This window comes from Poecilia reticulata, chromosome 11, assembly GCF_904066995.2.
Source record: "Poecilia reticulata chromosome 11, P_reticulata-male-v2, whole genome shotgun sequence".
In the NCBI taxonomy this organism is placed as follows: Eukaryota; Metazoa; Chordata; class Actinopteri; order Cyprinodontiformes; family Poeciliidae; genus Poecilia; species Poecilia reticulata.
The window spans coordinates 27515333-27541394 of NC_088840.1; the positions used below are offsets into that span (position 1 = coordinate 27515333).

Here is a 26062-nt window from a genome sequence, read left to right on the forward strand (position 1 = left end):
GAACAAAATCCCTATAGAGCCTATGGAGATAAGAACACAGTATGGGGGGGAGAAAGTGTATGCACAAACCGATTTTCACGCTCGCTGTGATTTCCAGCGCGCTCGGGGTCGGGTCGAGCTCGTGAGCTGTAAGCAAGAGCATTGATCCGCCTCGATGATCGTATCAAGGTGGCGTATCGACGGCGTCGTGTTTTACTCTTTTGTTTGTCGTCTGCGGCCTGAGAGGAATAATGGAAACGCAGGAGAGGTATTGGCAGCGCCGAGACGGGCCTATTGACGAGCTGTCAGAATTGATTACTTAGTCAGGCCGCGGGAGGAAAGGCGGCGAACAGAATGAGAGATAACGAGAGGAAAAAATCTAAAAATAATGCGCCAGGATGGCTGCAGATGAATCCCTCCGTCTGCGGGATTAAACAGAAACTTTGTCTTCCCTTCAGTTTGTGTGTTAATATTTTATGGTTTAATAAGCCTCATGTAACAGCCTGGTAATGATTCTAACTCTTCATTTGCTGTGTGTGTGTGTGTGTGAGCGGTCACAGCAGCAGCGGAGGGGTTTGTGGTGATATAATTGTAAGCCGGTATTGATTGGCTCCCCTTGTTATTGATGAGGGAGAATTTAATTCAACCAACTCGTTTGTCAACGTGACACTGCCATTTAACAATGAACTCTCTCTCTCCGTCTCGCACACACACACACATACACACACACACACACGCATTCAGAAAAGATCTCAGGGCATCCCATGTCTTACAGGCATGTGTCTAAAATTCAGGCCTTAAAATGTCTTAAATCATTTTTTTTAATTGCAAGTTAACCTTGTACATGTTAATGACGGATCTTGATCTCATATTCTGTGTTTTATTTATTTATTTTTTTGTTGGATTTTAATGTCAGGTTAAAGTTTGCATCACATGCAGGCATCTTCATTGGATTGGGTGACTTGAGCCGGTTATGGCTACCGCTAACTAGCGGCTAATACACCCAGCTAGCTAGTGTAAAGTATGGACTTATCACCGGTTGACTGGGCGACGTTCGTCTTCACCGCTGGCTCATTTCTCTTGCCGACTCTTACAATGCTGCATTTATTCTGTGCTAAAATATACACTACCACTATATGAAATCTTCTTTTGCACAACTCTGTCAATCTTAAATCTTACATTTCATTGGTAATGGTCTTAAAAAGTCTTACATTTTGTTGGTGAAACCTGGAGAAACCCTCAGAACAGAAAACTAAATCTTGTCCAGTATTTTTAGTTGAGTTTCTAGTGCAGATATCTTAGTGCACTTGAAATGAGACAAAAATAACTTGCAAGTAATTTTTCAGAAATGAATATGAGCTTGTTTTTAGTGACTAATTTCTTAATATTGATGATGGCAGATTATTTCCACATAATATGGAAACAATATCTTATTTTAAGTGAAGTAATCTGCAAATTGCACCTGTTTTTTTATCAACATGAAGGAATAATTGACTTAAAACAAGTAAATGCTGCAAAAAGTTACATGCAAGTTAATTTTGACTTATGTCAAATGTACTAAGATATTTTTACAAGAAACTAGACTAAAAATACTAGATACAATGTTGTTTTGGCAGTGCTGTAATAAAGATGTTTACTTACTGAGAGTATATTTATATATTTTCAACAAATTGATGATATTTCAAACCATAAATATTTTTTTGTCAAATATTTGTAGTTTTCCAGGTTGTCTTGGCTCCTTGTTTGCATCGATTGATCAGAAATGTATTGTAACCAATAATCCTCTGAGAGTGGATTTAAAGGAAATATTAACGAGGCCGGCCGTGCGTTGTGTTCCTCACCTCTTCTTTAGATCCACACGTCTCCCCCCTCGACACACACACACACCCCCACATACACACACACACATCCCTCCTCCTCCTCGCGTTGGACGCACAAAACACACTATATTCTGCAAGAAATAATTGCTTTTGTCTGGAAGGAGTTTGTATCGGGGCTCCTGTGCGCTTGCCCTCCTCTGTGGAAGGGGGGGGATCATGAGGGACAACTGGTCGTTTCTTTATTCGGCCTCTCCCTCCTCCTCCTCTTCCTCCTCCTTCTGCTCCTTTTCTTTTCGCTCCCCGTGCCTCTCGTTGGGCACGCGGATGTCATCTGTCAAATGGGAGCAGCTTTTTTTTCTCCAAGTTTAAAGGGGGGTGGAGGGATCTTTTGTGATGTGACGTGTGCCGATTCATGGTTGAGATCAAAAGCTGCAGCTTGTAACGGAAACGGCTCCAAATTAGATTCAAGATTAAGAACAAATGACAGCGAAATGAGCTATAAGTTAGTAGATCTAAAAACATGTCGGGTTTTTCCGCTTAAATAAGGTGAAGAAAAGTTGTTTTTATAAACAAAACTTAAACTATTGATTCACATTAAGCAGTTCTTTTTGTTAATATTCTACAACATTGTTCACTTTACCTTTAAATATTTTCCAAATCTGTCAGATTGTGAGGATGCCTCTAATCCACAGATTATCTGACAGCTTTAATTCTGGACTCGAGATTCCAAATCTTAAATTTTCCACCAAAGTTGCTTTTTAATCAAATCTTCCCAAGTATTTTTCAGTCTAGTTTCTAGTCCAATTATGTTAGGACTGTTGAAATGAGACAAAACTAACCTGGAAGTGACTTTTCAGTAAGATATATGAGCCTGTTTTAAGTAAATAATCCTTTAATATTGATGAAATAATCTCGTGGCAGATTAATTCACTTATAACTCGGGGAAAATGTCTCGTTAGTTAAATAATCTGACAGGGAAACTAATAAATTTTCATCATTAAGGAATTCCTGACTTAAAACAGGCTCCTTTGTAAATTAGTTGTCTTATTTTAAGAGTTCTAAGATATTCGCACTGGAAAACGGACAAATATCTGGTAATATTTTGTGTTTTTTGAAAATGCTCTTTACAAGACAGACAACCTATGTCCTATGTCTGAAGAAAAGGAACCTCAAAGCTTTGTCTTCTGCATGCATATCCTTTCCAACACACCTGAGTTGAGTGAATGTTTCGTCACCAGGCCTCTGCAGAGGTGGTTGATGAAGGAGTTGAGCTTTGTGTGTTGGTGCAGGGATGCCTCTAAAAGATGCAGGATGACGCCTTTGGAGAACTGGAGATGGGCAAACCAGGTCTAAGTCATTCAGCTCAACCTGACGAGAAGAAGAGTTTCCAGTCACTCTGCTGTGTAGCCGCCTTGGCTTTGGAAGAGACACTGCCTTAGGTAAATAAGGGAGCATCAACTCCAGCCCTGTTTGGTCCTAAAAACATCGTCTACCAACGACAAAAGAGAAATCCCACTAAAATCTGACTGCACTCCATTTTAGTTTACATTTTGCGAAGAAGGAAGTTGTGCTCAGTGTCGTCTTCTGAGGTTTTCATGTGATTTCCTTCAGTGGTTCTTACTGTAGTGCCCCGCACAGGCGAGGAAGGGAACAGGTTTTTCAATTAGTTTGGATCATTTGACTCGGTGTGAAAGCCAACGACAGCAGCTCAAAACGTAACAAATGCTGTTACATTTTGTAATTTTGGTCCCCAGTAGAACAGAGTATGCCGGTCTATCAGGGGAAGCATCCTGAATCTCCAGCACAGGATTAATAGCCTTTGACCCCAACATGCTCAGTTTGATCTCCAGCAATGCAACTCAGCATTCAGTTCATGTACTAGTTTCTGTTTTTTACATATAAACATATAAACCATTCCAATAAAGAGGAAGGACATAACTTATTTAACAGCAGTCTTGGTGTTTTTAACAACACGGAAACAAGAAAAATACGTTTTGGGAACCACTTTTGGCTTTCAGCTTCAGTTTATGGATAAATTATTGGTGCATGGCCACCACTTTCCAACTCCGAGACACCCCTGTCAAACAGTTACTTTATCTTTATTTCCTGTAAGGATTGTTACAGCGGCGTTTAGTCATGAGCTGCAGGAGTTGGTAAAGTAACACCCAGCAGTAGAGGAGTGGCGCCGCCGTAAAGTGAGGAAACCGGGCCTCTGATGATGCTGCTTCCACGTAGCAGGTGGTTCATAAACCCTCCTTCCTCTCCCTGCATGCGCATTAGCATTGGCTTAGAGCCCGGGGCCTTTCTAACTATGAGCGCCATAATTGATCGATAACTTATTAACAGCTCAGTCTCACCTCGGAGTTTATACGGGAGGTGGGAGACGGAGAGCTGCGCGCACTTGTGGTCGATTTTTCTTCCATTGACCGCGATATTTAGCGCATGGATTTTTCTATTTAAAAAAATCCATGTTGGTGATAATCTGGAGTGTAAACGCAGTGCGTCGGAGAGGAGGAGAAGAAGAGAAGGAGGAGGAAAGAGAGGGAGAGAGAGAGAGAGAGAGAGAGAGGTTATGGCCGGGAGGCACATTCACCTCTTACGCACACCCCTTAATGGGAAAAGCATGCAATTTAAATTCAACTCAGCTGACATTTTACGCACATTTTACGCATACACGCACGTGGCCTTCCAGAGCCCAACATAATTACTAATTTAAGAGCCGCGCGTGACCGTGGGGGCTTTGATTAGGTGTCCGCCTCTGTGGAAAAGAAATACATTAGCCGAGATCTGCAGGTGACCTTGTGCAGGCCGGAGCTGCGTAAATCCATACAGAGAGAGGCAGAGATCCACCTGCTGAAATATGCATCAAAGGTTCCTCCCCTTTGAATTCACGTCCGCACATTGTGAGGAGCGGATCGATCTCTCTGAGGCCGGCGATGATGTGATTATTGGCTTCATTATAATGAAATAATCAGATGATCAATGGCTGGATCTTGTACAGGATCATGGTGGTAATGAAACGTGAAACACGAGGTTGTCTGATGGGTTTTAATGTGTGAACAACACGCAACAATACGGAATATAAAGTGTGCAGAGGAAGTGTGTGTGTGCTTGTGTGTGTGTGTTGGGGTGACGGGGCTCGGGGTGGAAAGGGGAGGGAATATGGGGTAAAAGCAAAGGGGGGGCTGGGTATCTCTCCGTCTGTCTCCCGGTGAGAGCGCCGAGCCGAGCCAGAGTGCGTTCAGGCTGCGCAGCGTCGGAGCTGAAACCGCTGGGGTTCCCAAAATAAACCGAAGGCACCCCGACCCTCACAGACACACACACACACCCAGGGAGAGAGAGAGAGAGAGGAGAGGATCCAGGCGGCGGAGAAAAGACCGAGGATGGAGCAGCAGAGCCAAAGAAAAGACACCAGAGCCTGAGAGAAAGCGCCCTTCCCCTCCTCTTTTTGTCGCTTCCTCAGCTGGAGAGGAAACGGAGAACCGCTGCGCTGATTGATATGGATTCTCTCGTTTATTTTTCTATCGATTCTGCTTTAATTAGTGACCCCCGCTAGAGAAAGAGGAAGAAGGATACAGCGAAAGGAGGAGAGGGAGGAGCGAAAGTCAAACAGGGGGTGCTGCCTGCCTACAGCCTTACTTTATTATTTCATTAATTCTTTACCAAATAATGTTTTTACGTTGCATTATTGTGTCGCTTTGTGTATTCTTCTGCAGACCAGCCAGCTACTAACCAAATCTTTACCAGAACCAAAAATTAAAATCGGCTCCACTCAGACACGGACATTTCTTCTTCTTTTTTCTTTTTTTCTTTTTTTCTTCCCGAGGATTCACGGGTGGACAGTTTGAGACTTTTACGGACAGAACTGGAGGAGAAATCAATTTTTTATTAAACCCAAAACCAAAGCAAAGAGACGGAACCTCACCGGGCTTTACGCACAAACTGTGTCCGCTCCGACTGTTCACATGGGCGCAATGAGAGCAGCTCTCATCCGGGCTCAGAAACCTCCAGCCTGCTTGGATAACCACTGATCAAGCATCGATCACAAACATCCACCAGATCCGAAAGCAGAGCGATGTAAATCTGCCGAGGAAGAGTCCAGACTCCCCGAAGGAAAAAACACCTAAACTTCCTGAACCGTCCCAGCGTCCTCAAAGCGTCCGCAGAGCAGGAGAGCAACGCCGGCAGGCAGGCCAGAGAACGACGGCAGGACCCCGGATAGAAGGAGCAGCGAAGTGAGACCAGAATAAACCAAAAAAATCCAACGACCACCAGGTCGACAGAGGACCATGTTTGTCCCCCTGCCGGTCCCCTTCGTCTTTCAGAGAACAGCGTCCGACTTCAGCGCCTGGAGACTCAAGTCCTCGCTGGTCCCGCGGTCCAGCCCCGGTAAGCTGCCTCTCCCTCCGCGCTGCACCTGCACACAGCCAGTCCGTCTCAACACGTCATCTAGTTTTATTTTACCTACGTCCTGATAAAATTGGGTTCAATTGTTTTCAACTTACAGCAGGCAAAATATATATATTCACATTTTCCCTAAAAAAAAATCTGCTTTTCAATATGTTGAGGTTGCAGAAAAAAGATAAATCACAGCAATAGTTTGAGAATATTTTTAGAAATGTTTTTCTTAAATCATCAAAATTGTTCCGGTGAGTTTTCTGTTTATAATTCACATTAATTCCTCTGTTTTACAGTGAATAAAACAAAAATATGTAATTCATATTTCATCTTATTTTTTAAAAATCGCTCAGTTACTTACTTGCATTTGGAAAACCTTCCCCAAAAAAAAACAGTGTGCATGAATATTTAATCTCATTAGCATCCATCAGAGATCGTTGCTGCTCCTCCATCCATCCCATCTGCCTCCTCTCTTCTCCTCCAGTCTTTCTCGGCCGGATTCGGGGGTGATATTCATGGTCGTCTATTGATCAGGATGTATTGATCCCTGACTGTTGGGAAAACAGGAGTCCAGTTAGAGAAGGGAGAAACTTTAGCGAACCAGAAACGATAACGGTTTGAGTTAAAAGTCTGTTATTTGGAGTAAAATAAATGAAACTGATTGGGTTTGAAGTGAGTCTGTCGGTCAATAATCGGCTCCCTTTACGCCCACTTAAATACCTCATCACTACTTTAATGATGCTTTGGTGAATTGCTGATCAATAACCTGCTGCAGCTGTAATGATTTTATCATCGTCTTAAATGTCTCCACTTGTTCACTGGGATATTTATGCAGTTTTATTGCTAGAGCTAATAAGAAAACCATTTAAAAACTCAAATGAAGTTATAAACTGTTCATGTTTGGATCATTTTTAATCAAAAATAAAACCGGATGTATGCTGGTCCGAGCAGAACCATGCGGCAGTAATTGAGGTTATCAGCCTAAGTAGGTGTCAGGAGGAGAGAAACGCTTTCTGCTTTGACAGGCAACACATAACCGGCGTGCAGCTTCTGTTTCGGAGGGGGTGGGGTCCCTTCGCCGGCTGGGCCTCTAAGAAATTAAAGTTAAAGGAGCAGCAGAGCCAGGGAGTGATTGGATGAACAAGAGAATGGCCGGGTGCATGAATGAATAATGAATGAGTGAGAGAGAGGGTCAGCAAAGGAACAGGTGAGCTCATCGGTGAATTGAAGCAATAAGAATTAGAGATTGTTTGTTTGGAGGAATCTGTCGATTAAAGGCGGAGTGTGAGTGAAATCTGACCAGCGTGTAAAATGTGAGCGTTTGAGAGCGAGCCGGTTCCCCTGTGTGTTTCCACATGTGAGGAAAAGAACGGGTTGGAGTTCCTGCTCCGGCTGCTTTTTTTATTTAAACACATCGCTGTGATAAGCAGCCGATACACACGAGAGAAATAAACCGTACAAGAGAGCAAACACTCATCTGTCCATTTTTTTTCTCAGTTGTTTCTTCTTTTCTCCGCCTTTCATCGATGCTCTCCAGAGACACACAAACGGAGAATCTGCTGTTTCCTGTTGTCTTTCCCGTTTCTGTGAAGTAGGATTCACTCGACACGGAAATGCAAACTCTCCTCCCGTCTGCGGCTCGTCCCCGCGGACGGCCGGCTTGCAGAATTGGATTTTCTTTTGGTGTATTGGTCGGGCCTTGTAAGCCACTTTAGCTAAATCTGTTACCCACAGTCCTGCTCTGATCTGAGACCTCACTGTGTGTGTGTGTGTTTGTGTGTGTGTGTGTGTGTGTGTGTGTGTGTGTGTGTGTGTGTGTGTGTGTGTGTGTGTGTGTGTGTGTGTGTGTGTGTGTGTGTGTGTGTGTGTTTTGTGTGCGTGTGAGTGTGCACCGATCTGGGTGTGTCCCAGATGAGGTGAGTGAGTAAAACAGCTGACAGCGGCTCTTTGCTGGATCTAAACTCTTTTTTTTTTTTGTCAGCCTGAATCTTAAACTATCCAGTGATTAAATCACTGACTTCAGTCCAGTTGCACAAACTGAAACACTCTGAGGTTCTGCTCTAAAATCCCTTATTTAGTTGATCAAATTACATTTCCGAACTCTCACGCTGCTGCAGGATGTCTGTTTGCTCCCTTTCAGTAAAATAAATCTTGTCACTCTGCTTTACTAGCTTTGGAAAATTACAGAAACATGCTGAGGAATGTTGTTATGGTTGCAAACTGAGTAGATCCTGTAACTCCTGATGGATAATAATCTTTATGTAATCAGGTTTGTCCCACTGAGATAAAAAAAAATATCTTTTTCAAGAAGACATTGGCAGCATACAGTTGAAAAGAGAAAATATTCAGTTATAGCACATAACAGAAATACAATAAGATACATTCATAGACATTGAAGTAAATCAGTGTGTGTGTGCAAAGTCAAAATCTCATTTCTGTCATTTTTAAGGCCTCAAACTACTGATTACATGTTAATGAAATGTTCTTTATGGCTAAAATGGTTTGATCCTAACTGGTTCTAATGTAAAACAGTAAAACACAATGAGTACCCACTTTATTTTAAAAAAAATTATTTGACCTATTTTACATAAAAGAATAAAAATTTGCACCTAAAGTGCAAAAAGATGTCAAAATATTAGAATATTTTACATTTTTAATAGTTTTTGTATACAGTGACATTGGGCCTTGTCTGTGTTAAGATTACCTGCTTAAATATTTGTAATTTTCCATTTTTTTGTTTCACAAGGTAAACATGTTCTTTAGTTAAAATTGTTTTATTATGTTAACAGTGTAAAATTTCCCCAATACAACAAATTTATTGTTAAAAACCTAGAAGACATGTTGACAATGAAAGTACAGAAAACATCTTTTTAGGTTTATCGTACCTCTGAAACAAAAATAATAATGTTTTTGGATTTTTTATTTGTTAGCTTGACCAACATTTTGTCTGCTGGAGTCTCTAGTTTCTAAGTGATTCCACAACAAAAAGGCTTTAGAAACTGCATTTGAATAGGAAGACGTATGCTAAGCTGCCAGGCTAATGCTAGCTTGCTTCCACTGTTTTGATAGGACTTGTTGATAATTTCTGTTTATAAAATGTTTATTTTGCTATTATCACTTAAACGGGTATGGAAAAGTGTGTTCACCTCATTTAGAGCTTTGCAGTTTGCGCATTAAATATTAATGGAAATATATCCCGATAATGTATTCCATTAAAATGTGAAGATAGTCCTGCGTACTTTTAATTTTTTTAAATTAAGTTAAGAAATTTGCCACTAATCTTCAATCCATTTGTTACTTTTTCTGCATTCCTTTTTTTGTTGTGTTTACTTTTAATCTGAATGAAGTCTTTGTCAGTTCTGCACCTGCTGCGTTCCTCAGGAGGAACTCCCAACATCTCCTTCATGTCAATCACAAACCAGATAGAAAACAAACAAAAGAAGAAAGGGAATCCTCTTTTCCCCAAAACGCAGCCGCTTTCGTTTTTTTTTGTTGTTGTTGATTTTAGTCGTAAAACGCTCTGCAAGCCGACCATTCTGTCAGAATTATATTCAGCATCAGATGATCGCTGCTAAGAGTTAAATCCTCCCTTTTTGTGCAGCTCGGAGATCTGATCAGACGGTTTTTATTCTGCTGTGTGGTTTTCAGAGGGCAGGCAGGGCGGAGAGGGACCTGTAGCTGCCTCCGCTTTGTCCCCGCTCTGCAGCACAACAAAGGAAATCTAAATGCTCTTTTATTTTATGTACACTGCTGTAAAATCCTCCAGGGCCACTGTGGCCCATATAAAACTGAGAGCTGTCAGATTCTGGATTGAGAGAGATGCTTTATTTATGCCGGCCACTCTGAGAGTCCTCCTGTTCAGGCTGCGGCCGCTCCGCTCCAACTTCTCCGTCATCGATCTTCTGCAGACGCTGTGAAGTGAATGTGATGGGAAGCCATTATCTTTCATGATTATGCCAACAGAAACAAAGGGAACAAAGAGAGAAAACAGCTCCTGGAGGTTAGATATGACCACAGTAAGGAAACAATGAGGCTGTGTTGCAGTGGCAGCGCTGCAGAGAAACTTTTATTGCAGAGTTCAAAGCACAGACTTCCTGCCCACACATGCACTAACCTTCACAAATACATAAATGCAGTTTGTGCTGCTGCAGGCCTTCAGCAGATCCTTAAAAAGTCACGTATTCAATTCTTGTTTCTAATATTTAGGCCTTATAATGTCTTGAATTCCTTTTTTTTAAATTATGTTTGCCTTAAATTGGTCTTAAATGTTGATGTTGCATGACTATTTAATCTTGTATTTTCCATGTCAGGTAAAAGTTTGAATCGCGCTCGAACATCTTTGCTTTACTTGAAGCAGTTGACTCTAGATTGACGCTACGGCTAACTATAACACAGATTTGTAAAAAAATAAAAATAAAATAAAAAAAAAATGAAGGCAAATACAACTTGAAAGGAACTGAAATTTCCAAAAACTTTACATTCAGTTACAGCCGTCAGTTTATGGCACAACCCTGACAGAGAGATAAAACGATGCAGAACCTCTTTCTGCATTTTAAAGAATTTTAAGCTGATGTGTATTTTTTGTGCATTCGAAGTAGGTCTGTATTGGTCTCCTGAGCTGAATAGCTAATTTTCTTATGCGAATAGGGGGCTGATATTATATGTTCACACTTATTTCTCCTCCTTTTCATTTATGGTCTGTTTCAGTTGTTACATACACTATTCATATTTCTTAGTGAGTGAATGAAATGAAAAACGAAATTGAATGAAATGCCGTTGGTAAGTAGCTAGCTAGAAACTGTATTTTATTTTTGACCTGCTCCAAACATCAGGTCAGAAATGAGCAACTGGTTAGCTAGATAGCTAGCTAACTTGATAGCTTTTTGGTGTTTGTAATGGACAATATTTGTTGATTCATTTTGTGGAAAAAACAAAAGAAAAAAAACCTCACAAACAGACCCCAGATGTCTCATTGTTTTTGCTATGCTTGATTGCAACATATCAAGATCCCCCAACCATTTTTGGTGTTAATTTTTATTAAAGGTCTTAAAAGTCTTAGCTTTGACTTGCTGAAGCCTGCAGAGACCCTGTGCTGATAACTACCTGCCCTCGCACTCCGGATCCTCACCTCTCTGAGCTCAGCAGGGGGTTTGTGGCGTCTGAACTCCACCTAACTGAGCCTGTGTAGAGGTCGCCGTCCGTCGGCATTAATTGCCTTTCTGTGGGTTTGTGCATGAAGTGGCAGACCTTTCCCACTCGGATCGTGGGGATGTTTGGAGGTGTTGGCCTGATCCGATGTTTGGATCCGGTCAGAGTGACTGTGTCTCCTGGGCAAATAGCTGTGGGAAGATGAAACTCATGCAAACTGGAATCAAACCCGGCAGACGGGCGCACGACTTGAAAACTGCGCGTTGAGGTCGGTTATGGATCGTTCCGGCGTGTGTGGTAAACCACAAGCAGCTCATAGCTGCCCATTGTGTGAGTGGTTTTAACCTTCCACCGGTATTGATCAGCCGGCATTGACTTCCCTTCCACAGCCGCGTCAGAGTGTGTGCGGCAACGTGAACGGTGATGGTGGATGTGTAGGAATGTGAGAAGGTGCATTCATGTGCACCTGCCTTAGTATGCATGCATGTGTGTGTGTATGTGTGTGTGAGTGTGTGTGTGTATGGATCGGGTTTTAAAAAGGGGCAGCGTTTGTCGGCGAGTCCCGGTGTTAACGTGATTGCGAATGACAAAGCGTCCAGGCGGGTTTGTTAGCTCCATAATGGGGAATCAATAGACACAACACAGATGTCAATACAACATGCTTTATTGCGTTAAGCTGCCTCACTCCCACACTGAGCTCTGAAAACACACACACTCACACACACACGCGCGCACACACACCATCTGAGGATGCATCTTTAGCTGCAGGTCGAGGTGCATGCAGGGATTAAAGTACATGAAAACTTTGACGGTTATAGATTGTGTGTCTGACAGGAGTCCATCACATTTACACCCTGACCGCTCTGTCATCGTTATTATTCCCCCATTTTCAGTATTTAACTTTCTCTTATAAAAACTTAATGGTGAAATAAAAAAATCTCATCGGGAATAACATTAGAGAAATAAACCAAGCCAGAACAGTTTTACTACATTTCCATACTAATAATCTTTTAATTCCTCTTTTGTCGTCCTACTAAGCTGAATTTAAGGAGTTTAGTATTGAAATGTACATCAGTGTGAATAAAACTCACCCTGATTGTTTAAGTTACTCAGTGGGATTAATGAAGTTTGACTTTTTAGTGCTTAAAAACTGAACATTTCTAGAAACGAGGGATTTTAACCTTCACTTACGTTAACCTCACTATCTAAACAAACACATAGTCATCAGGTCTGATGTTTTCTGATGGCAAGAACAGCTTATTTCTTAATTATAAATATTTTGCTGGTTATTTTTTGCCAGTCTTTTTTTTTTTTTTACAAGAAAGAGAGCAAAGCATCTAATACTTGGATGTATTCTCATGTTAGTGTTTTATTTTGTAGATTTATTTTACTGCACATGACTTCAGTGATTAAAAAAATGTTTTTTTTTCTGATCCACACATTCTCAGATATTTACTTGCATTCCTACTGATGTTTTCTTGCTTTGTCTTTCCAAGTTACGCCGTTTTTTTGTACCTTCTGGTTTGACCTTTCACCTCTCTGCTTGGCACAAATGGTAGAAACCTTTTGAATCGGTTAATTACCTGCCGGAGGTGTGGCGTTGAGGCCTTGGCCAGCGTTTTTAGAGGTGTGCAGTTTCCTGAAGCTGGATGTTGTTACTCTCCTTTGTGTTTTCCAAGATGAGATTTGAGGCTATCGTCTTATTTCAACAGCTGGTTGTTTTCAAAATTCAACCGTTTTATCAATTTGAAAGAAAGTTCTAATTGATTGGAGGTGGAGTGAATTTCCAACTATTTGCGTTTTTTTTAATTATTATTTTGTAGAGTACATCTAAAATATTATGAAAAAGAAAATGCAGCACAATGCAACACTATTGGCTGCTGTTAGCAAAGCAACCAATCCAGGAGCTGCAATAATTTTCCTTGATGGTTATTGGCTGTACTACTAAAAGACAACAGAGAGCAGAGTTATTTAAAACTGCAAAAATCTGTAGTGCTAAGATGGTTTCAACTGTGTGTATTGATATATAATTTGTGTTTGAACTAATATAAGTGTTTTTGGAGGGGATCTCGCGTTATGATGCTTCTCCCACCTGTTTACAGGTCTGTCATGGCGTTCTCTGCCACATCTTGGCTCCTCCCAACACGTTTCTTCTCACTGTGGCTCGATGAAACATTTCTCTACACACATTTGGCTGCAAATTTAAGTCAGTTTTGAAGAGTTGGGTTCCTTTTCTGGTTGTTCCATGTCACAGAAACCAGGTCGCTGGGCTCTTCCTCAACATCTTCTTGCATTACAAAGTGGTTAGTTTAGCTCTAGGGAATGGTATTCAACCAAAACCTCTGTCCTAAAATTTATCTTTTGCTGCCAGTTTTGCAAAAGAGATGCCAAGTCTGAAAAAACTCAAACTTTCTGTAGTCTAAAATCCAGTTTTCTCCAGGAGAAAATTAATTTTTTCTACGTAAAGTACTTTATACAGATAAATACTGCCATAGCTAATTGGATGCATCATGTTTAATGTGTCATTTAAAGTCTCACTTGTTCACATTTTGTCTTGTTGGAAATGGTGAGTAACATTTCCCCCCATGGTCACTTCCTGCTGTGCAGACATGAAGGAATATTTCCCCCCTAACTGCCAAACATGGCCGCCTGAACTCTGCTTCCCCTCGCCGCTGTCCACCGATCTGTCCATTCAACCAGCTCAAACTCCCATTGTTACCGTGGTAACATCCATAGACCATTAGACACACATATAGGAGAGGAAAAGAGTGCAGGTAAACAGTGTCCTGCTGCACATGCATGCCGCGTTGGACAGTCAACTTGATGGTTGGCCCTAATGGCCCCAAACACCATTAAGGGCTAAATTGGCTGTGCTGGGTTTGTCTGGCTGCCCCGTGCGTCCTTCTGTCTTTGGGTATGTAATCAGCGATCGTACGTCACCGTTTATGAGCACAGGGCCGCCATGTCTGTCCAAGGAGTGTGCACTCCTTTGGTACGTTGTGTGTGTTAATTTTCCCCAACGCCTTGCTTCAGTGGCCGCATGTGTTTATAAAGCCGGTGTCCATTTTACACTCCTGCTAAATAATGAATCGCGGCCGCAGCGGGGGGACCTTTTCTGGTTTAACACCGCCGCGCGCCCTTAATCGAATGCACTCAGCGTGCGCGGCCCTTTTGTCCGACAGGGTGTCCGTCGATAGGCTTTCTACTCACTGCACATAAATGCCATAAAGAACGGCGTGCCTATTCATTCGAATTCCTCCCTCCCTTGCCTCGTACTCTTCCTCCTTTCACCTTCTCCTTCACTTTTACTCTCTGCTTTGGTCCGAGATGAAATCTGGCGAGTTTGGATGAAGATGTTGGGGTGAAAAGAAAAGAGGACAAGGGAGGCTTACAACTGGGAAAAAAACACGAAAACTCAGTTTGCTGACTTCAATATCAACCTTTATCAACTCTGTAAAATCCATGGTACATGATCAATATGTCTGCTTTAAAACTGTTGGCTTATAATCTGAATTATCGCACATTTACTCAGTATGAATATGGCTTTGTTTTTATTTTTTGCTCTCTGTTGTATACTTTTAATATATTCTGTTGGAAATCAGAATTTGTTCTCAGTCAGCTGGGATCAAAGTTTAATGGTTATGAAAAAGAAAAGCTAATTTTAAACTATGAAATCAGAGTCGCGTAGTTAATGATTACTTTGTCTCAGATGTTGTATAAACCTGATAACCTGATTGGGTCAAACTGGAGATGCTCGTTTAAAAAAAAAATAAAAATTCTGCTCAGTTCATGCAAATTAAAACAAAATTTCTCCAGAAACATTCTAAACTTTCTGGTTGTGAATTTTGGGAAATGTTTTATTTTTGCCAAAAAGGAGTCGGAACATTGACTGAATGCAGTTTCACTTTATGCTTTTTTTTAACAAGCTGACATTGTTGGTTAATTTGCATTTCCTCCTGTTTCTGATTGTAGGAGACTAAGGATGCTTACTCAGCGACTGAAATAATACAAAGTAGATTTTTCAAAATAAAAGCATGCAGAAGTGAAATGTTCCACTTTTCGAGGACATCCTGAAGTCCGGATTTTTCCCATTGGCCATAAAATCCCAGCCTTGACCAAGTAGAAGTTGTTAAACTCAAAGTAGCTTCTTTAACCTTTGTTTGTAAATGAATTCATCACTGAACAAGCAATCACATTTAGGACTGAGTGACTTTTACACAATAGATTGTTTGAATAAAAACTTAATAATCAACTTTAGTTGCCAATTATGTGCACAAGCAAGCAATTTGACTTCAGTTCCACTTTGCCCTCATTGAAGACCTCTTTTAATATAGATATGCTTTTAAAAATTGTTGTTAACCTTTATTTATTGCCACAAAAGTACAAATAATTGACTAAAACCTGAACTTTGCGAGCCGTATTCTGAGTTGGGTGCCTGCAGGTCGTCTGTCCTTCACCTTGCCGTACATGCAAAACAATTGAAAGCATCAAATTCGAAAAACATTGGAGGGACGAAGGATTCAATGTCGATTCTCACTGGATGTAACAACAGAAATGTCCTCCTGCATAGAAAAATAGTTTTTTTGTCACGGGGTTGTTGCAGGACTGACCATGAAACCACATTGCTGGATCACAAATTCAGTCCGTTTGAGCAACTCTGTCTGTTAAATCTGCCATAAAAAAGTCTGTTTCTCTGCAGACTAATAAAAGAAGCAACACAGAGAAATCTGACTGAAACAGCTGCTACAGCTTAGTCTGGCCAGATGTTTCCATGCATTAAAATAACAAAAAGAATATGCTTTTACATTTGTTTTCCCGTTTTCCACAAGGCGTGTGTGATGTAGCAGGTGTGAGTGTGCTGCATGTAATGTCCGTCACTGCCTGCTGCTGGTGTGTGTAATCCAAACGAGCCGGCCTTTTGTGCCAACCTGAAGGCAGCGATCTTGTTCCCCCGCCTGCATGAATAAGATGGAACGGGGCTTTAGAAAGGCTGCTGTCCTCCTTCACAGCTTTCTGACATAATGAAGCCAGCGTGTGATCTCACACACACACACACACACACACACAAAGAGCCTTCCTGTGGAAGTGTGAGCGGGCTCGTCTGGGTGCTCGCTTAAAGGTGCAGGACGCTTATAGAGATTACAGCCTGATTCCTGCGACTGTGTGTCTGTTTGTCTCGTCTGCGAGTGTTTGCATGTTTAGCTGCGACACTTTAACCCCAAGGAAACGACACAATAACCTCTGAAGAAGACGTCGAGCACAGCTTCCTTCTTCACTACAAGAATGGAGTAACATCCGATTTTAGCGGTTGTAGGATTTCTCTTTTGTCTTTGGTTAAAGACAACGAATCATTTCTGCTGCTAGCGCTAGACTAGAGTGTTTGTTTTGGTTGTATTTACCCAGAATGCCCTGCGCTGTGGTCCTCTTCCTGCTTTTGGAGCTGTCTCAGGTCTGCTTGGTGTTCACATGTGCATTCGAACCACTCCAAAGTTCACTTCAACCAAATCAACACCGAGGTTTGTAGGAAGACCAGAGTTCCCCTTTTTTGTTTTTGATTGTGCATTCACACCTTCCCAAACGAACTGGAATTTGATTAAAGCGAACTAAACAGATCTGGTGTGAATGCAAGCTAAGTTCGTATTGAGAAAAAACCCACACAGCAAACCAGCGCGTGTCCTTTGTCGGGCGATTTTCATGCCCGCAGGTGTGTCCGTGTCTTTCTAAGCAGTATAAATCGCCGCAGTAACAATGCGTTTCTTTCTGCCGCTGATACATTTAGCTAATAAAGCCGGATGACAAAAGTGGGGTCAGATAGATTGGATTTCACCTCCTTTGTGTCCCGTCGGCTGGTGGTCAGCGCTGTTTTGGGGATAGAGGGAAGAATTAGACCCCCCAATTTAATTTAGCAGACAGGAGTTATGGTAATGAACTTGGGTCAGGGAGAAGAGGGCTTGAGATGAGAGAGGAGGGAAGGGTCGGGGTCCCCCGATTTACTAAAGGAACACCACGTCCTTCCTGTCCCCGACCCCTTCCTCCGTCCCTCCATTGAGCTTATTGAGGGGCCAGCAGTGACTGCGGGTTTTTTTAATTTTATTTTTTTTAGAGAAACGAGTAATATCATGCAGAATCTGAGTGGGGGGTGGAGGGGCAGCATGTATGCACAGAGACAGAAGTAAAGTGACAACAATAGAGGATGGGGAGTGAAAGGAATCGTTTGGGGTGGTGGGAGGTGGACAGGCGGAGGGTCCGGCCCTTTTTAATAAATCTGAGTGCTCTGGTTAGTGCTTCAATCTCCTGTACTCAACTAGCCCACATCTCTCTCTCACACACACACACACACACACACACACACACACACACACACACACACACACACACACACACACACACACACACACACGCCCAAATCACATGCACTTACTCTCTATGACTCATTTTCACCCACATTTGCTTTCAGCAGACTACGAGCTCAAGGGCTTTTAGAAGGTGTTTTTGCCTGATTGTACAGCTGATGCTGCTCCTAATTGGACTATTTTCCAGATTTGAGCTTAAAAGAATGAAAACCAGTTGCATTTAACACTAATTTGGACCGCCCGCCCTCCCATCCTTTGAACTTTTCTTTCGGTGGACAGTCTTTCCTTAATTGCCTCGGCTGTCAACAAACTGCCAGAAGGGTAAAAAGTAGATGTGTGCAATTTCAGCAAGCGTAAAAAACAGACTGCGAGACAAGCCGGACGATGAGCCACTCCCATCAAATACCTGGATGAGACGCTCAAAGTGAAGTGAATCCAGCTTTGAAGCTTTTTAAGTGCCTGTTAAATGAAAGCAGAGAAAACAAACTACTGGCTGTATACCTTGCATTTTTGGGTCCATTTTGCGCTTGGAAGGTGTAATTTTCTTATTCGTCAAGCAGCTACAGTTGAGCTTAATAGCAGAAAATCTTTCACCTGTCAGACGCATCAACCGTAAACAGCGGGTTTTGGTCTCGGCAAATAGAAAGAGCAACAAACCTCTTCATAAACACTCCGCTTTGCACCACCAGTGTTTAACCCCCATCCAGAGAACTTACTTCTTACAAGGAGCCGTAACTGGGACTCACAGATGTGTTAAGTTTTGTAAATAAGTGGATAAATAAATAAGTCAGGCCTATTCAGGAGTTTGAATGCCACTGGCTTTTTCTCTTAAGCACTGTGGATGTGCAGTGAAGCAGAAAATCAGTCTCGGCTTTAATCCACTGGCTAATGAGGCAAATCAAGACGCAGGTTTCCACCATCTGGTTGGAGTGAAGCGGAGAAGCTGCAGTTTCAACAAATGAAAATGGTGTTGGCTAAATAATGAATCTATGAGTGGATGGATGGATTCAGCGGTGGGGACACGAACCGAAATCTGCTAACACTCTATCAGCAAAGCTAATTTTTCATCTAGCGGTTTTGCTAACTTTGAAAACGTTTAGCTTCCCATTGGGTTCTCAGATGTTCAAACTGTTCACTCAACATGTTTACCGTCTTAACTAAAACTTTTGTGCAGATTTAATTTTCTGGATGAATTCTAAATTGCTAACTTACTCTTAATTTATTTAGCTGTTTTGTAAACTTTGAGCTGAATCAAGTTCAGTAAGGGTTGTATATGATTTTGCCAAACTGTATCTTTTAGCGTTTAACCTCTATTTTAGGAATGCCTTACAGATATTAACTGAAGATGATAAAATATGTTTCAAACATCTTTATTTGTTTTGCAATTTTCAGGTTTTTAATTGATAAAGTTGTCATATTATTCCAAAATGGATAGAACTCACATTCTCCTGCTGTGATGCGATGCATCAAACAAAGTTTATTCTGTACCCAGAATGCATCGCTGTCGTTCTGACGTCCTGCGTGCTTTCTGATCAAACAGTCAGCAAAACTTAACCATCCATCCATCCATCCATTTTCTTACACCCTTGTCCCTCATTGGGGTCGGGAGGGTTGCTGGTGCCTATCTCCAGCTAGCGTACCGGGCGAGAAGTGGGTTCACCCTGGACAGGTCGCCAGTCTGTCGCAGGGCAACACAGAGACACACAACCATGCACACACACACACACACACTCACACCGAGGGGCAATTTAGAGAGACCAATTAACCTGACAGTCATGTTTTTGGACTGTGGGAGGAAACCAGAGTACCTGGAGAAAACCCACGCACGCACAGGGAGAACATGCAAACTCCATGCAGAAAGACCGGGGCGGGAATCGAACCCAGAACCTTCTTGCTGCAAGGCAACAGCTCTACCAACTTTGCAGAACAAACTGAAACCATGACTGAAAAGTCTGTTTTAGAAAATCACTTCCTGAAGCAGAAACCGTTCAGAAAGATGTACAATAAATGGCAAGTTTTCACGGTTTGGTTTCCTGCGTTTTAGAGGTTTTTCAACTTGAACGTCCCTCTTTTAAGTGAATTTGTCATCAGCATTGGTAGGATGATGCCACAGCATGTTTTTTAATGATTTATCACGTGATAACCAAACTTATTCACGTGTGATTTTTAACTGTTTCTAATGGGTTTTATGTAATCACAATATCAACAAAGTTTTTCACACATTTGTAATGAAAATGCAGCTAGTGAAGAGGAAACACTGAGTTAGAGCTAGCTTTCCTCTGGGGAAGGAAAACGGAGAGAACAGGAAGTTAATGGCAGCAGACCTCCACGAATGGATCCTGTTCCTGTTTGAGAGTTTGATTCTCTCTGATGGCGACATGAACTGCACCGCAACACAGAAACGTAAGAAACGGTCAAGATTTCAGTCTCTTTTTACGTTATACGAAGAACAATCCTCACACAAACCAATTCTGATTGATGCAAATCAAGAGCGCCTGTTTCAGAGCCTGACTGTTTCAATTAAACCGTAACAGATATGGGTATAGAAACTACTAAGAATGTTGTAACCAAATTAACATGATTAGTAATTTATTAGATGATGCTGCTGATGTAGGTTTATACTTCTACCTGCTCCTTAAACATGTAAATCTACTTCACTACTGTTATCCCTTTACTTGCTTTTGTTTTATTTTATTTGTATATATCTTTACAAAAAGTCAAACTCGACTCTGTTAGCAGTTTGTAAAAGCAATAAAACTCAAAATATGCATTTTTAAAAAAATATATATTTTGTAAAAAGAAGAAAGTAACAAATTAGTATTTAAACTTAGACATGAGGCTTTTTCTTTTTTATGTCTTAAAGCACATTTTTGCTCTATTTGTATTACCATATTAAATTTTCTTCACCAGATAATTGTCTTCACAGAGCCTCTATCCACAGCATGTACAGTATATTTATTACATCAGATAAACAGGAGGAGAAAGACTCTTCTTTTTGTCGTTTTTCTAAGCTTGCAATCCTTATCTCTGCCCCCATTTTCCTTTTCTTTATCCTCTTTTATTACCCTCTGCGATTTTCCAGAAGCAGAGGAGTGCTCAGTCCAGAAATGAAATTAATCTGTTGTACTACTCCCTCCCTCCTCTTCCTCCGCTCTCCTCCGTCTCCTCCTCCCTTTGCTCCGCGGAGTCGTCACTTTAACCTCTTTGTATTGGATACGAATCTGTTAGCCTCTCGGCCCTCTCTCTATCGCTTCAAACACACGCAGGCGTACTGTCGCACTCATTTAAACACTCGCACTCTTCATTCCGCGCAGGTATCTAAACAAATCTTTGGAAAATCCTCACACGCTCGCATGCCGACGTCCCTGACAGGCTGTCAGCCGGTGGGTTCCTTCCTCTGCCTCAGTCAAATCCATTGATATGAATCTGGGATGTTTTCTCCCAGCCTGCAGCAGCAGTATTACAGCAGCTCCACGTTTTTAGCTCTGACAAATCTTTCATCAGTGCCTCTGCCTAGAAAATGGCTCTTTTACAGCTGTCCCACCCCCCCCACCCCTTCCTTCTTTTATTGGAGCCACTTCTATAGAGGCAGGAGATATTGCTGGATTTTTAACTCTGGCCTTGGCTCAACCGTCCTGCCTTATTAGCTGGATGGGATGAATGAGAGAGGCCTCATACTTCATATGAGAAAAGAAGACAGGGAGATGCATGGAGGGAGAAATGGGGGATGAAGAAGAGAAATGTGGGGAGTGAGCGAGGTTCTCCTTAATGGTCCCCCCCAGGGGTTTCAGCAGCCCCTGCCAGCTTGTTCAGCCACATGCAGTCATAGCACACTGCAAAAAACACAAATCGAACCAAGAGTTTTTGGTCTGGTTTCTAGTGCAAATATCTTAATTCACTAGAAATTAGACACATCTAACTTACAAGTAAATGTTCAGCCAGATATCGTTTGTTTTACATCAGTCACTCCTTTATATCGATGGGAGAAAATGTCTTATTAGTGAAGTAGTACTTCTTCACCAATATTATAGAGGGCCTATTAAACACAAAACATATTTTACACATTTTCTATACTTCCATTTGGGTTATTATTGCTTTTACAAAACAACCCAAGCGATTAAAAAAAACCATGTGACATTTTTTGGCAATGACTTGATGTTTATTGGTATTTGGAAAATGATACGTTTCAAAAACCTCCTGATTAAGTCTCACTTCACCGTTACCTAAGCTGAGTTCCACAATGTTTGGTCAGCTGGTTTTACAGCTCTGTACAATGGCTGCTGGAAAAGACGAGTGTCTTATTGTTGACTTCCCATCCAGGAGCCATTTGGAGCATTCTTGTTGGTTGTGCAGGAGGCTCCACTTCTGCTTTTCAAAGATAAACGGTTGTATAATTGCACATCAGTTTGCAGCCATTTTCACAAGTGAGTGTAAAAGTTTGGGAGGGCATGACCAACAGCAGTTTACTTGGATTGAAGAGAACCTAAAACAGCTCAAAATAGAACAAACCAGACTGAAATCGCATTATGAGGTGAGAAAAATGTATTTAACATCTTTTGTATCCTAATCTGTTTAAGGAAGAAATTAATGACATAAAACTAGCCGCTATATTTTGCTGAATAGTTAGTTGTGAGTTAGTTTTGTCCTATTTCAGTTGCACTGCGAGATCTGCACTAGAAACCAGAAATACTTGGTAAGGTTTGTGTTTTTTGCAGTGCAGGGAAACGGTGGAGATGCTCTCCCTCCTCCCCTAAAAAGAGTGGTATGAATATGGTAAACCCACTGTCCGCTCTGCAGCACGATTCTCTGATTCCTGAAAATGGCCCAGTGTCTGCCTCCCTCGGGGGGTGGAAGCTAAGAAGATCTGCATTTAGGCCCAGCACTCACTGCCTTCCTGCTCTCCCGGGGGTTTCAGTGGACCCCGGCCCGCCTCAATCCTCCTATCTGTCTCGCCGCAGCACTAGCAGCAGCCGCCGCCGCAGCTTAAACACGGTGGCTGGAGCCGCACGGCCGTCACTATCTGTGGTTGTTTTCACGCCCGCCCCGCGTCGGCGTCCATTTCGCCGCCATTCGCCCCGGGCAGCGAGGAATCACTGACAGCCATCGTCATGTTCTGCTCCAAACACTCGCTCCAGCCTTGTCGGGGTCAGAGAACATGGTCGGATGGAGGCTCACGCCGACAGTCTGTCAGTCATCCATTACCGGAGGAGACCAAACGTTCAGTTTAGTTGCACCTAGTTGGCCTCGGCCTTACTGCTGGGAGATACTGATACAATCAAACGGAGTAATGTTTCTGACTCAAGCCTTCAAACTCTGAGACTTGGCACGCTCATGAGTGAATAAATGCTGGTTGTTTCTCTCTGTCTATGATTCAAACAAGATGTTTTCTCACCAAAGGTTCGTTGTAGGTGGGGAAAGAACGGGAAGAAACAGAAATTCCCAGGTTTTGCAAACAGCTTTTTGCATTAGTGTGAATGATTTGGAGCTTTCCAGCCAGCTTTTTGAATAGTTGATGATTTTATAATTAATTGCTGGGTTGACTTGTTAATCAATCAAGTTTATTAACAAACAAATCTTTATTTTATTTAACTTATAACAAGACATTTTCCCATGTTATAAGTGAAATAGTCTGGCAAATTTCAAGACGATTGTTGACTGGAAGATACTTTAAAACCTGCACAAGATGAGATGTTCTGTGATCAATAATCCCAGACACACATCCACTGATTAATCTGAGTCCCAGATCTTCCAGTGGATTAATGAAGTTGCTTGTATTAAGCATCTGGAAACCAAGTCCTGTTTAGATATTTATGGAAAACACTTAAAAGTTGCATCTGTGCCAGAAAATGAATCAGTTTAAATTAAATCCATCAATTCTACCAGGAAAACGTGTTAAATATCAAACCAGAACGAATCCCAAAGTTGCTGACGGCTACAAAAAATCGCAGACATTCAATCAAACCCAGTGTTAGCACAGACTTTAACCATGATGAGTGCATCTAACCAGACTGAGTTTGAGCTCAGAATTTGTGAAATGAATCATTTTTATATGTTTTTCTTTAATGGGAGCTTTTATCCTGTTGCCTCGTCTGCAGTTGGATTTGTGCTGTCAGCTTCATGTGAACTGATTTGCATTTAAGCAGCTAAAATCTATTTTTTACCTTTAAAGTAGGGCTGGACAATATGGATTTAAAGTTCTCACAGTAGGTTGTGGTATCATTATTAGGATAATCAGGAGTATTATGTTTTTTTAGGTTACTGAATACATGATGCAGCAATCAGCCCCACAAACAGATACTGATCCTGAAAAACGCTTCTCCAGACTCCAGTCACATTAAGAAGTGTATTTTGTATCACTAAGCTGATCAATTTAAACATATTTTCAAATTTATTGATACTCTTGTTGAACAAACGGTGGATAAAACGGTTAAACTAACAATCCCAACAATATGGGCAGGTTTGGGGGGTTTTAAGCATCACTAATTGTGAAATCTTTTAAGAAATTTATCAATTCCTGCTTCTGTAGCTGTGTTTCAAATGACCATAAAACCAAATTAGAGTTATGAAAATAAATTTTCTTAATGGAAACCTGCCAAATCAAAACACTGAGGTTTCTGCGCTGAAATTTGAGGTTTACATCCGTAATGTTTAAGGACTTGGACAAGATGCCTCAGGTGAGATTTTAATTGCATTTCTTATTTAATGGAAATAAAATTGTTTTTTATCAGGATATTGGAAAGATTTTGCCTGTCACAAAAACAAATTATTGCGATAAACGATAATATTGTTGCTTTGGGACCATTTTCAAGTAACGTAAAGGAAGTGGCATAATAATGCAAGAACACGTTCTCAAACATCAATAAACTTTAAATTATATTCAACATTTTAACACTGAGACATTTTAAACACAAAAATACAAAACAACAAAGTCTGCAAATAAAATTATCCTTCAAAGCTCCAGATTAAAGACGTTTATTATCCAGTTTTTGGTAGAAAGAGAAAAACGGTAAATCATGTAACTGGGAATTGAGTTAATTTTAATATATCATGAGATTAACTGATTTGTGATGGAAACTTGTGTGACTGTCTTTGGGCTGAACTCGGTGCTTCGTGGTGATTTGCAGAGTCCGTCTGCATGTGTTCGTTTCCAGCCCCTCCTGCAGCAGCAGCAGCAGCAGGGGCTCCAGCTCCCCGTGTCATCCCGACCCCTTCCTCCTCGCCCCCTTTGTCTGCTCGTCAGTTAGGCATCCGTCCACGCACGGCTCCGTGGCGCTGGGGGTTGACCTTTACCCTTAACCTCCATAACCTCTCCCCTCCCCTCTGCAGCGCCCACAACGATTCATATGCAAGCGACCCCATCCCCGCTTATTATGCTCTTTCATCTGTCCGCGCTGTTGTGTCAAGTCTCAAGTTCAAGTCCCGGGACGAGTCGGCTACGCCGGGTCACGCCGCGCCTCAACAGACCAGCTCTGGCAGGCAGCGAGGATCGACGGCGGCGGCGGGGGGGGGAAAGAGTTGTGTTTGTTGCTCATTTCTTATTGGGGGTCAGTGAGAGGTGGTTGGCCGGTTGTTTGGGGATGGGCTGGGGTCACACGCAGGGGTCAGTTCTGCTATAACAAACATGTCTGCTGTAGCTGGGGATTCCATCTGTTATCGAACGGCACCTGAATAATAAGAGTTTAGAAACTCTAATGGCTCTCCTCTGCCTTAAATATTAAAACTAATAAAAATCTGAGTCATCTGAACCAAAGTTTCCACCTGCAGAAGATGAATTTTGGTTTTATTCTCCGTTTAAAAAGCAATAACAGGCGTAAAGCAAGTTTTAGCAGAGAGATTTCTTCCCACTGGGTGATGCTGGATACTTTTACACCAGTTTCTAGTGCAAATTTCTTAGTACACTTAAAATATGACAAAACTAACCTAAAAGTAACTTTTCACCAAGATGTAGGAGCTTGTTTTCAGTCTGTAATTCCTTAATGTTTAAGAAGTAACAGTGAAATAATCTTTCCCAACAATATTAAGGGATTGTTTAAATAAAACAAGCTCCTTCTTCTTGTCGAAAAGCTACTTGTTGGTTTTTGTCTCACTTCAAGATTCTGCATAAAGATCTGAATATGGCGCACCCTGGCTGTAGCTTTTTAAAATTAATTTTGGAACATCGTCAATTGATTCTGAATCATAATAAATGGATAAATATAAATTAATAACCAAAAGTGTTTGGCTACTGTAAAAACGTTGGTCATCAGTACTTTTTAACTGTGAAATATTTCCAGTTTGAATTTCTTTTACATTTAGGGTGCGTTTACACTGCAGCCTGAAGTGACCCAATTCCGATTTTTTTTTTTTTTTGACGTAATGCGACCT

At 41.6% G+C, this 26062-nt stretch overlaps 1 protein-coding gene across 4 annotated transcripts in view; it reads left to right on the forward strand.

The window, feature by feature from the left end:
• The window catches only part of pou2f2a (POU class 2 homeobox 2a), a 93997-nt gene that overhangs the window by 11071 nt on the left and 56864 nt on the right, over positions 1-26062 (forward strand). Inside the window, exon 1 of one of the 4 annotated variants that reach the window (XM_081612412.1) lies at positions 3914-6188. The exons of 2 other annotated variants lie outside the window; for them this stretch is intronic. In XM_081612412.1, coding sequence (XP_081468538.1) covers positions 6089-6188 — 100 coding nt within the window. In that variant the 5' untranslated portion in view covers positions 3914-6088. Of the gene's footprint in view, positions 1-3913; positions 6189-26062 lie in introns of those variants that run through there. One more of the 4 variants, XM_081612415.1, reaches the window with a different exon arrangement.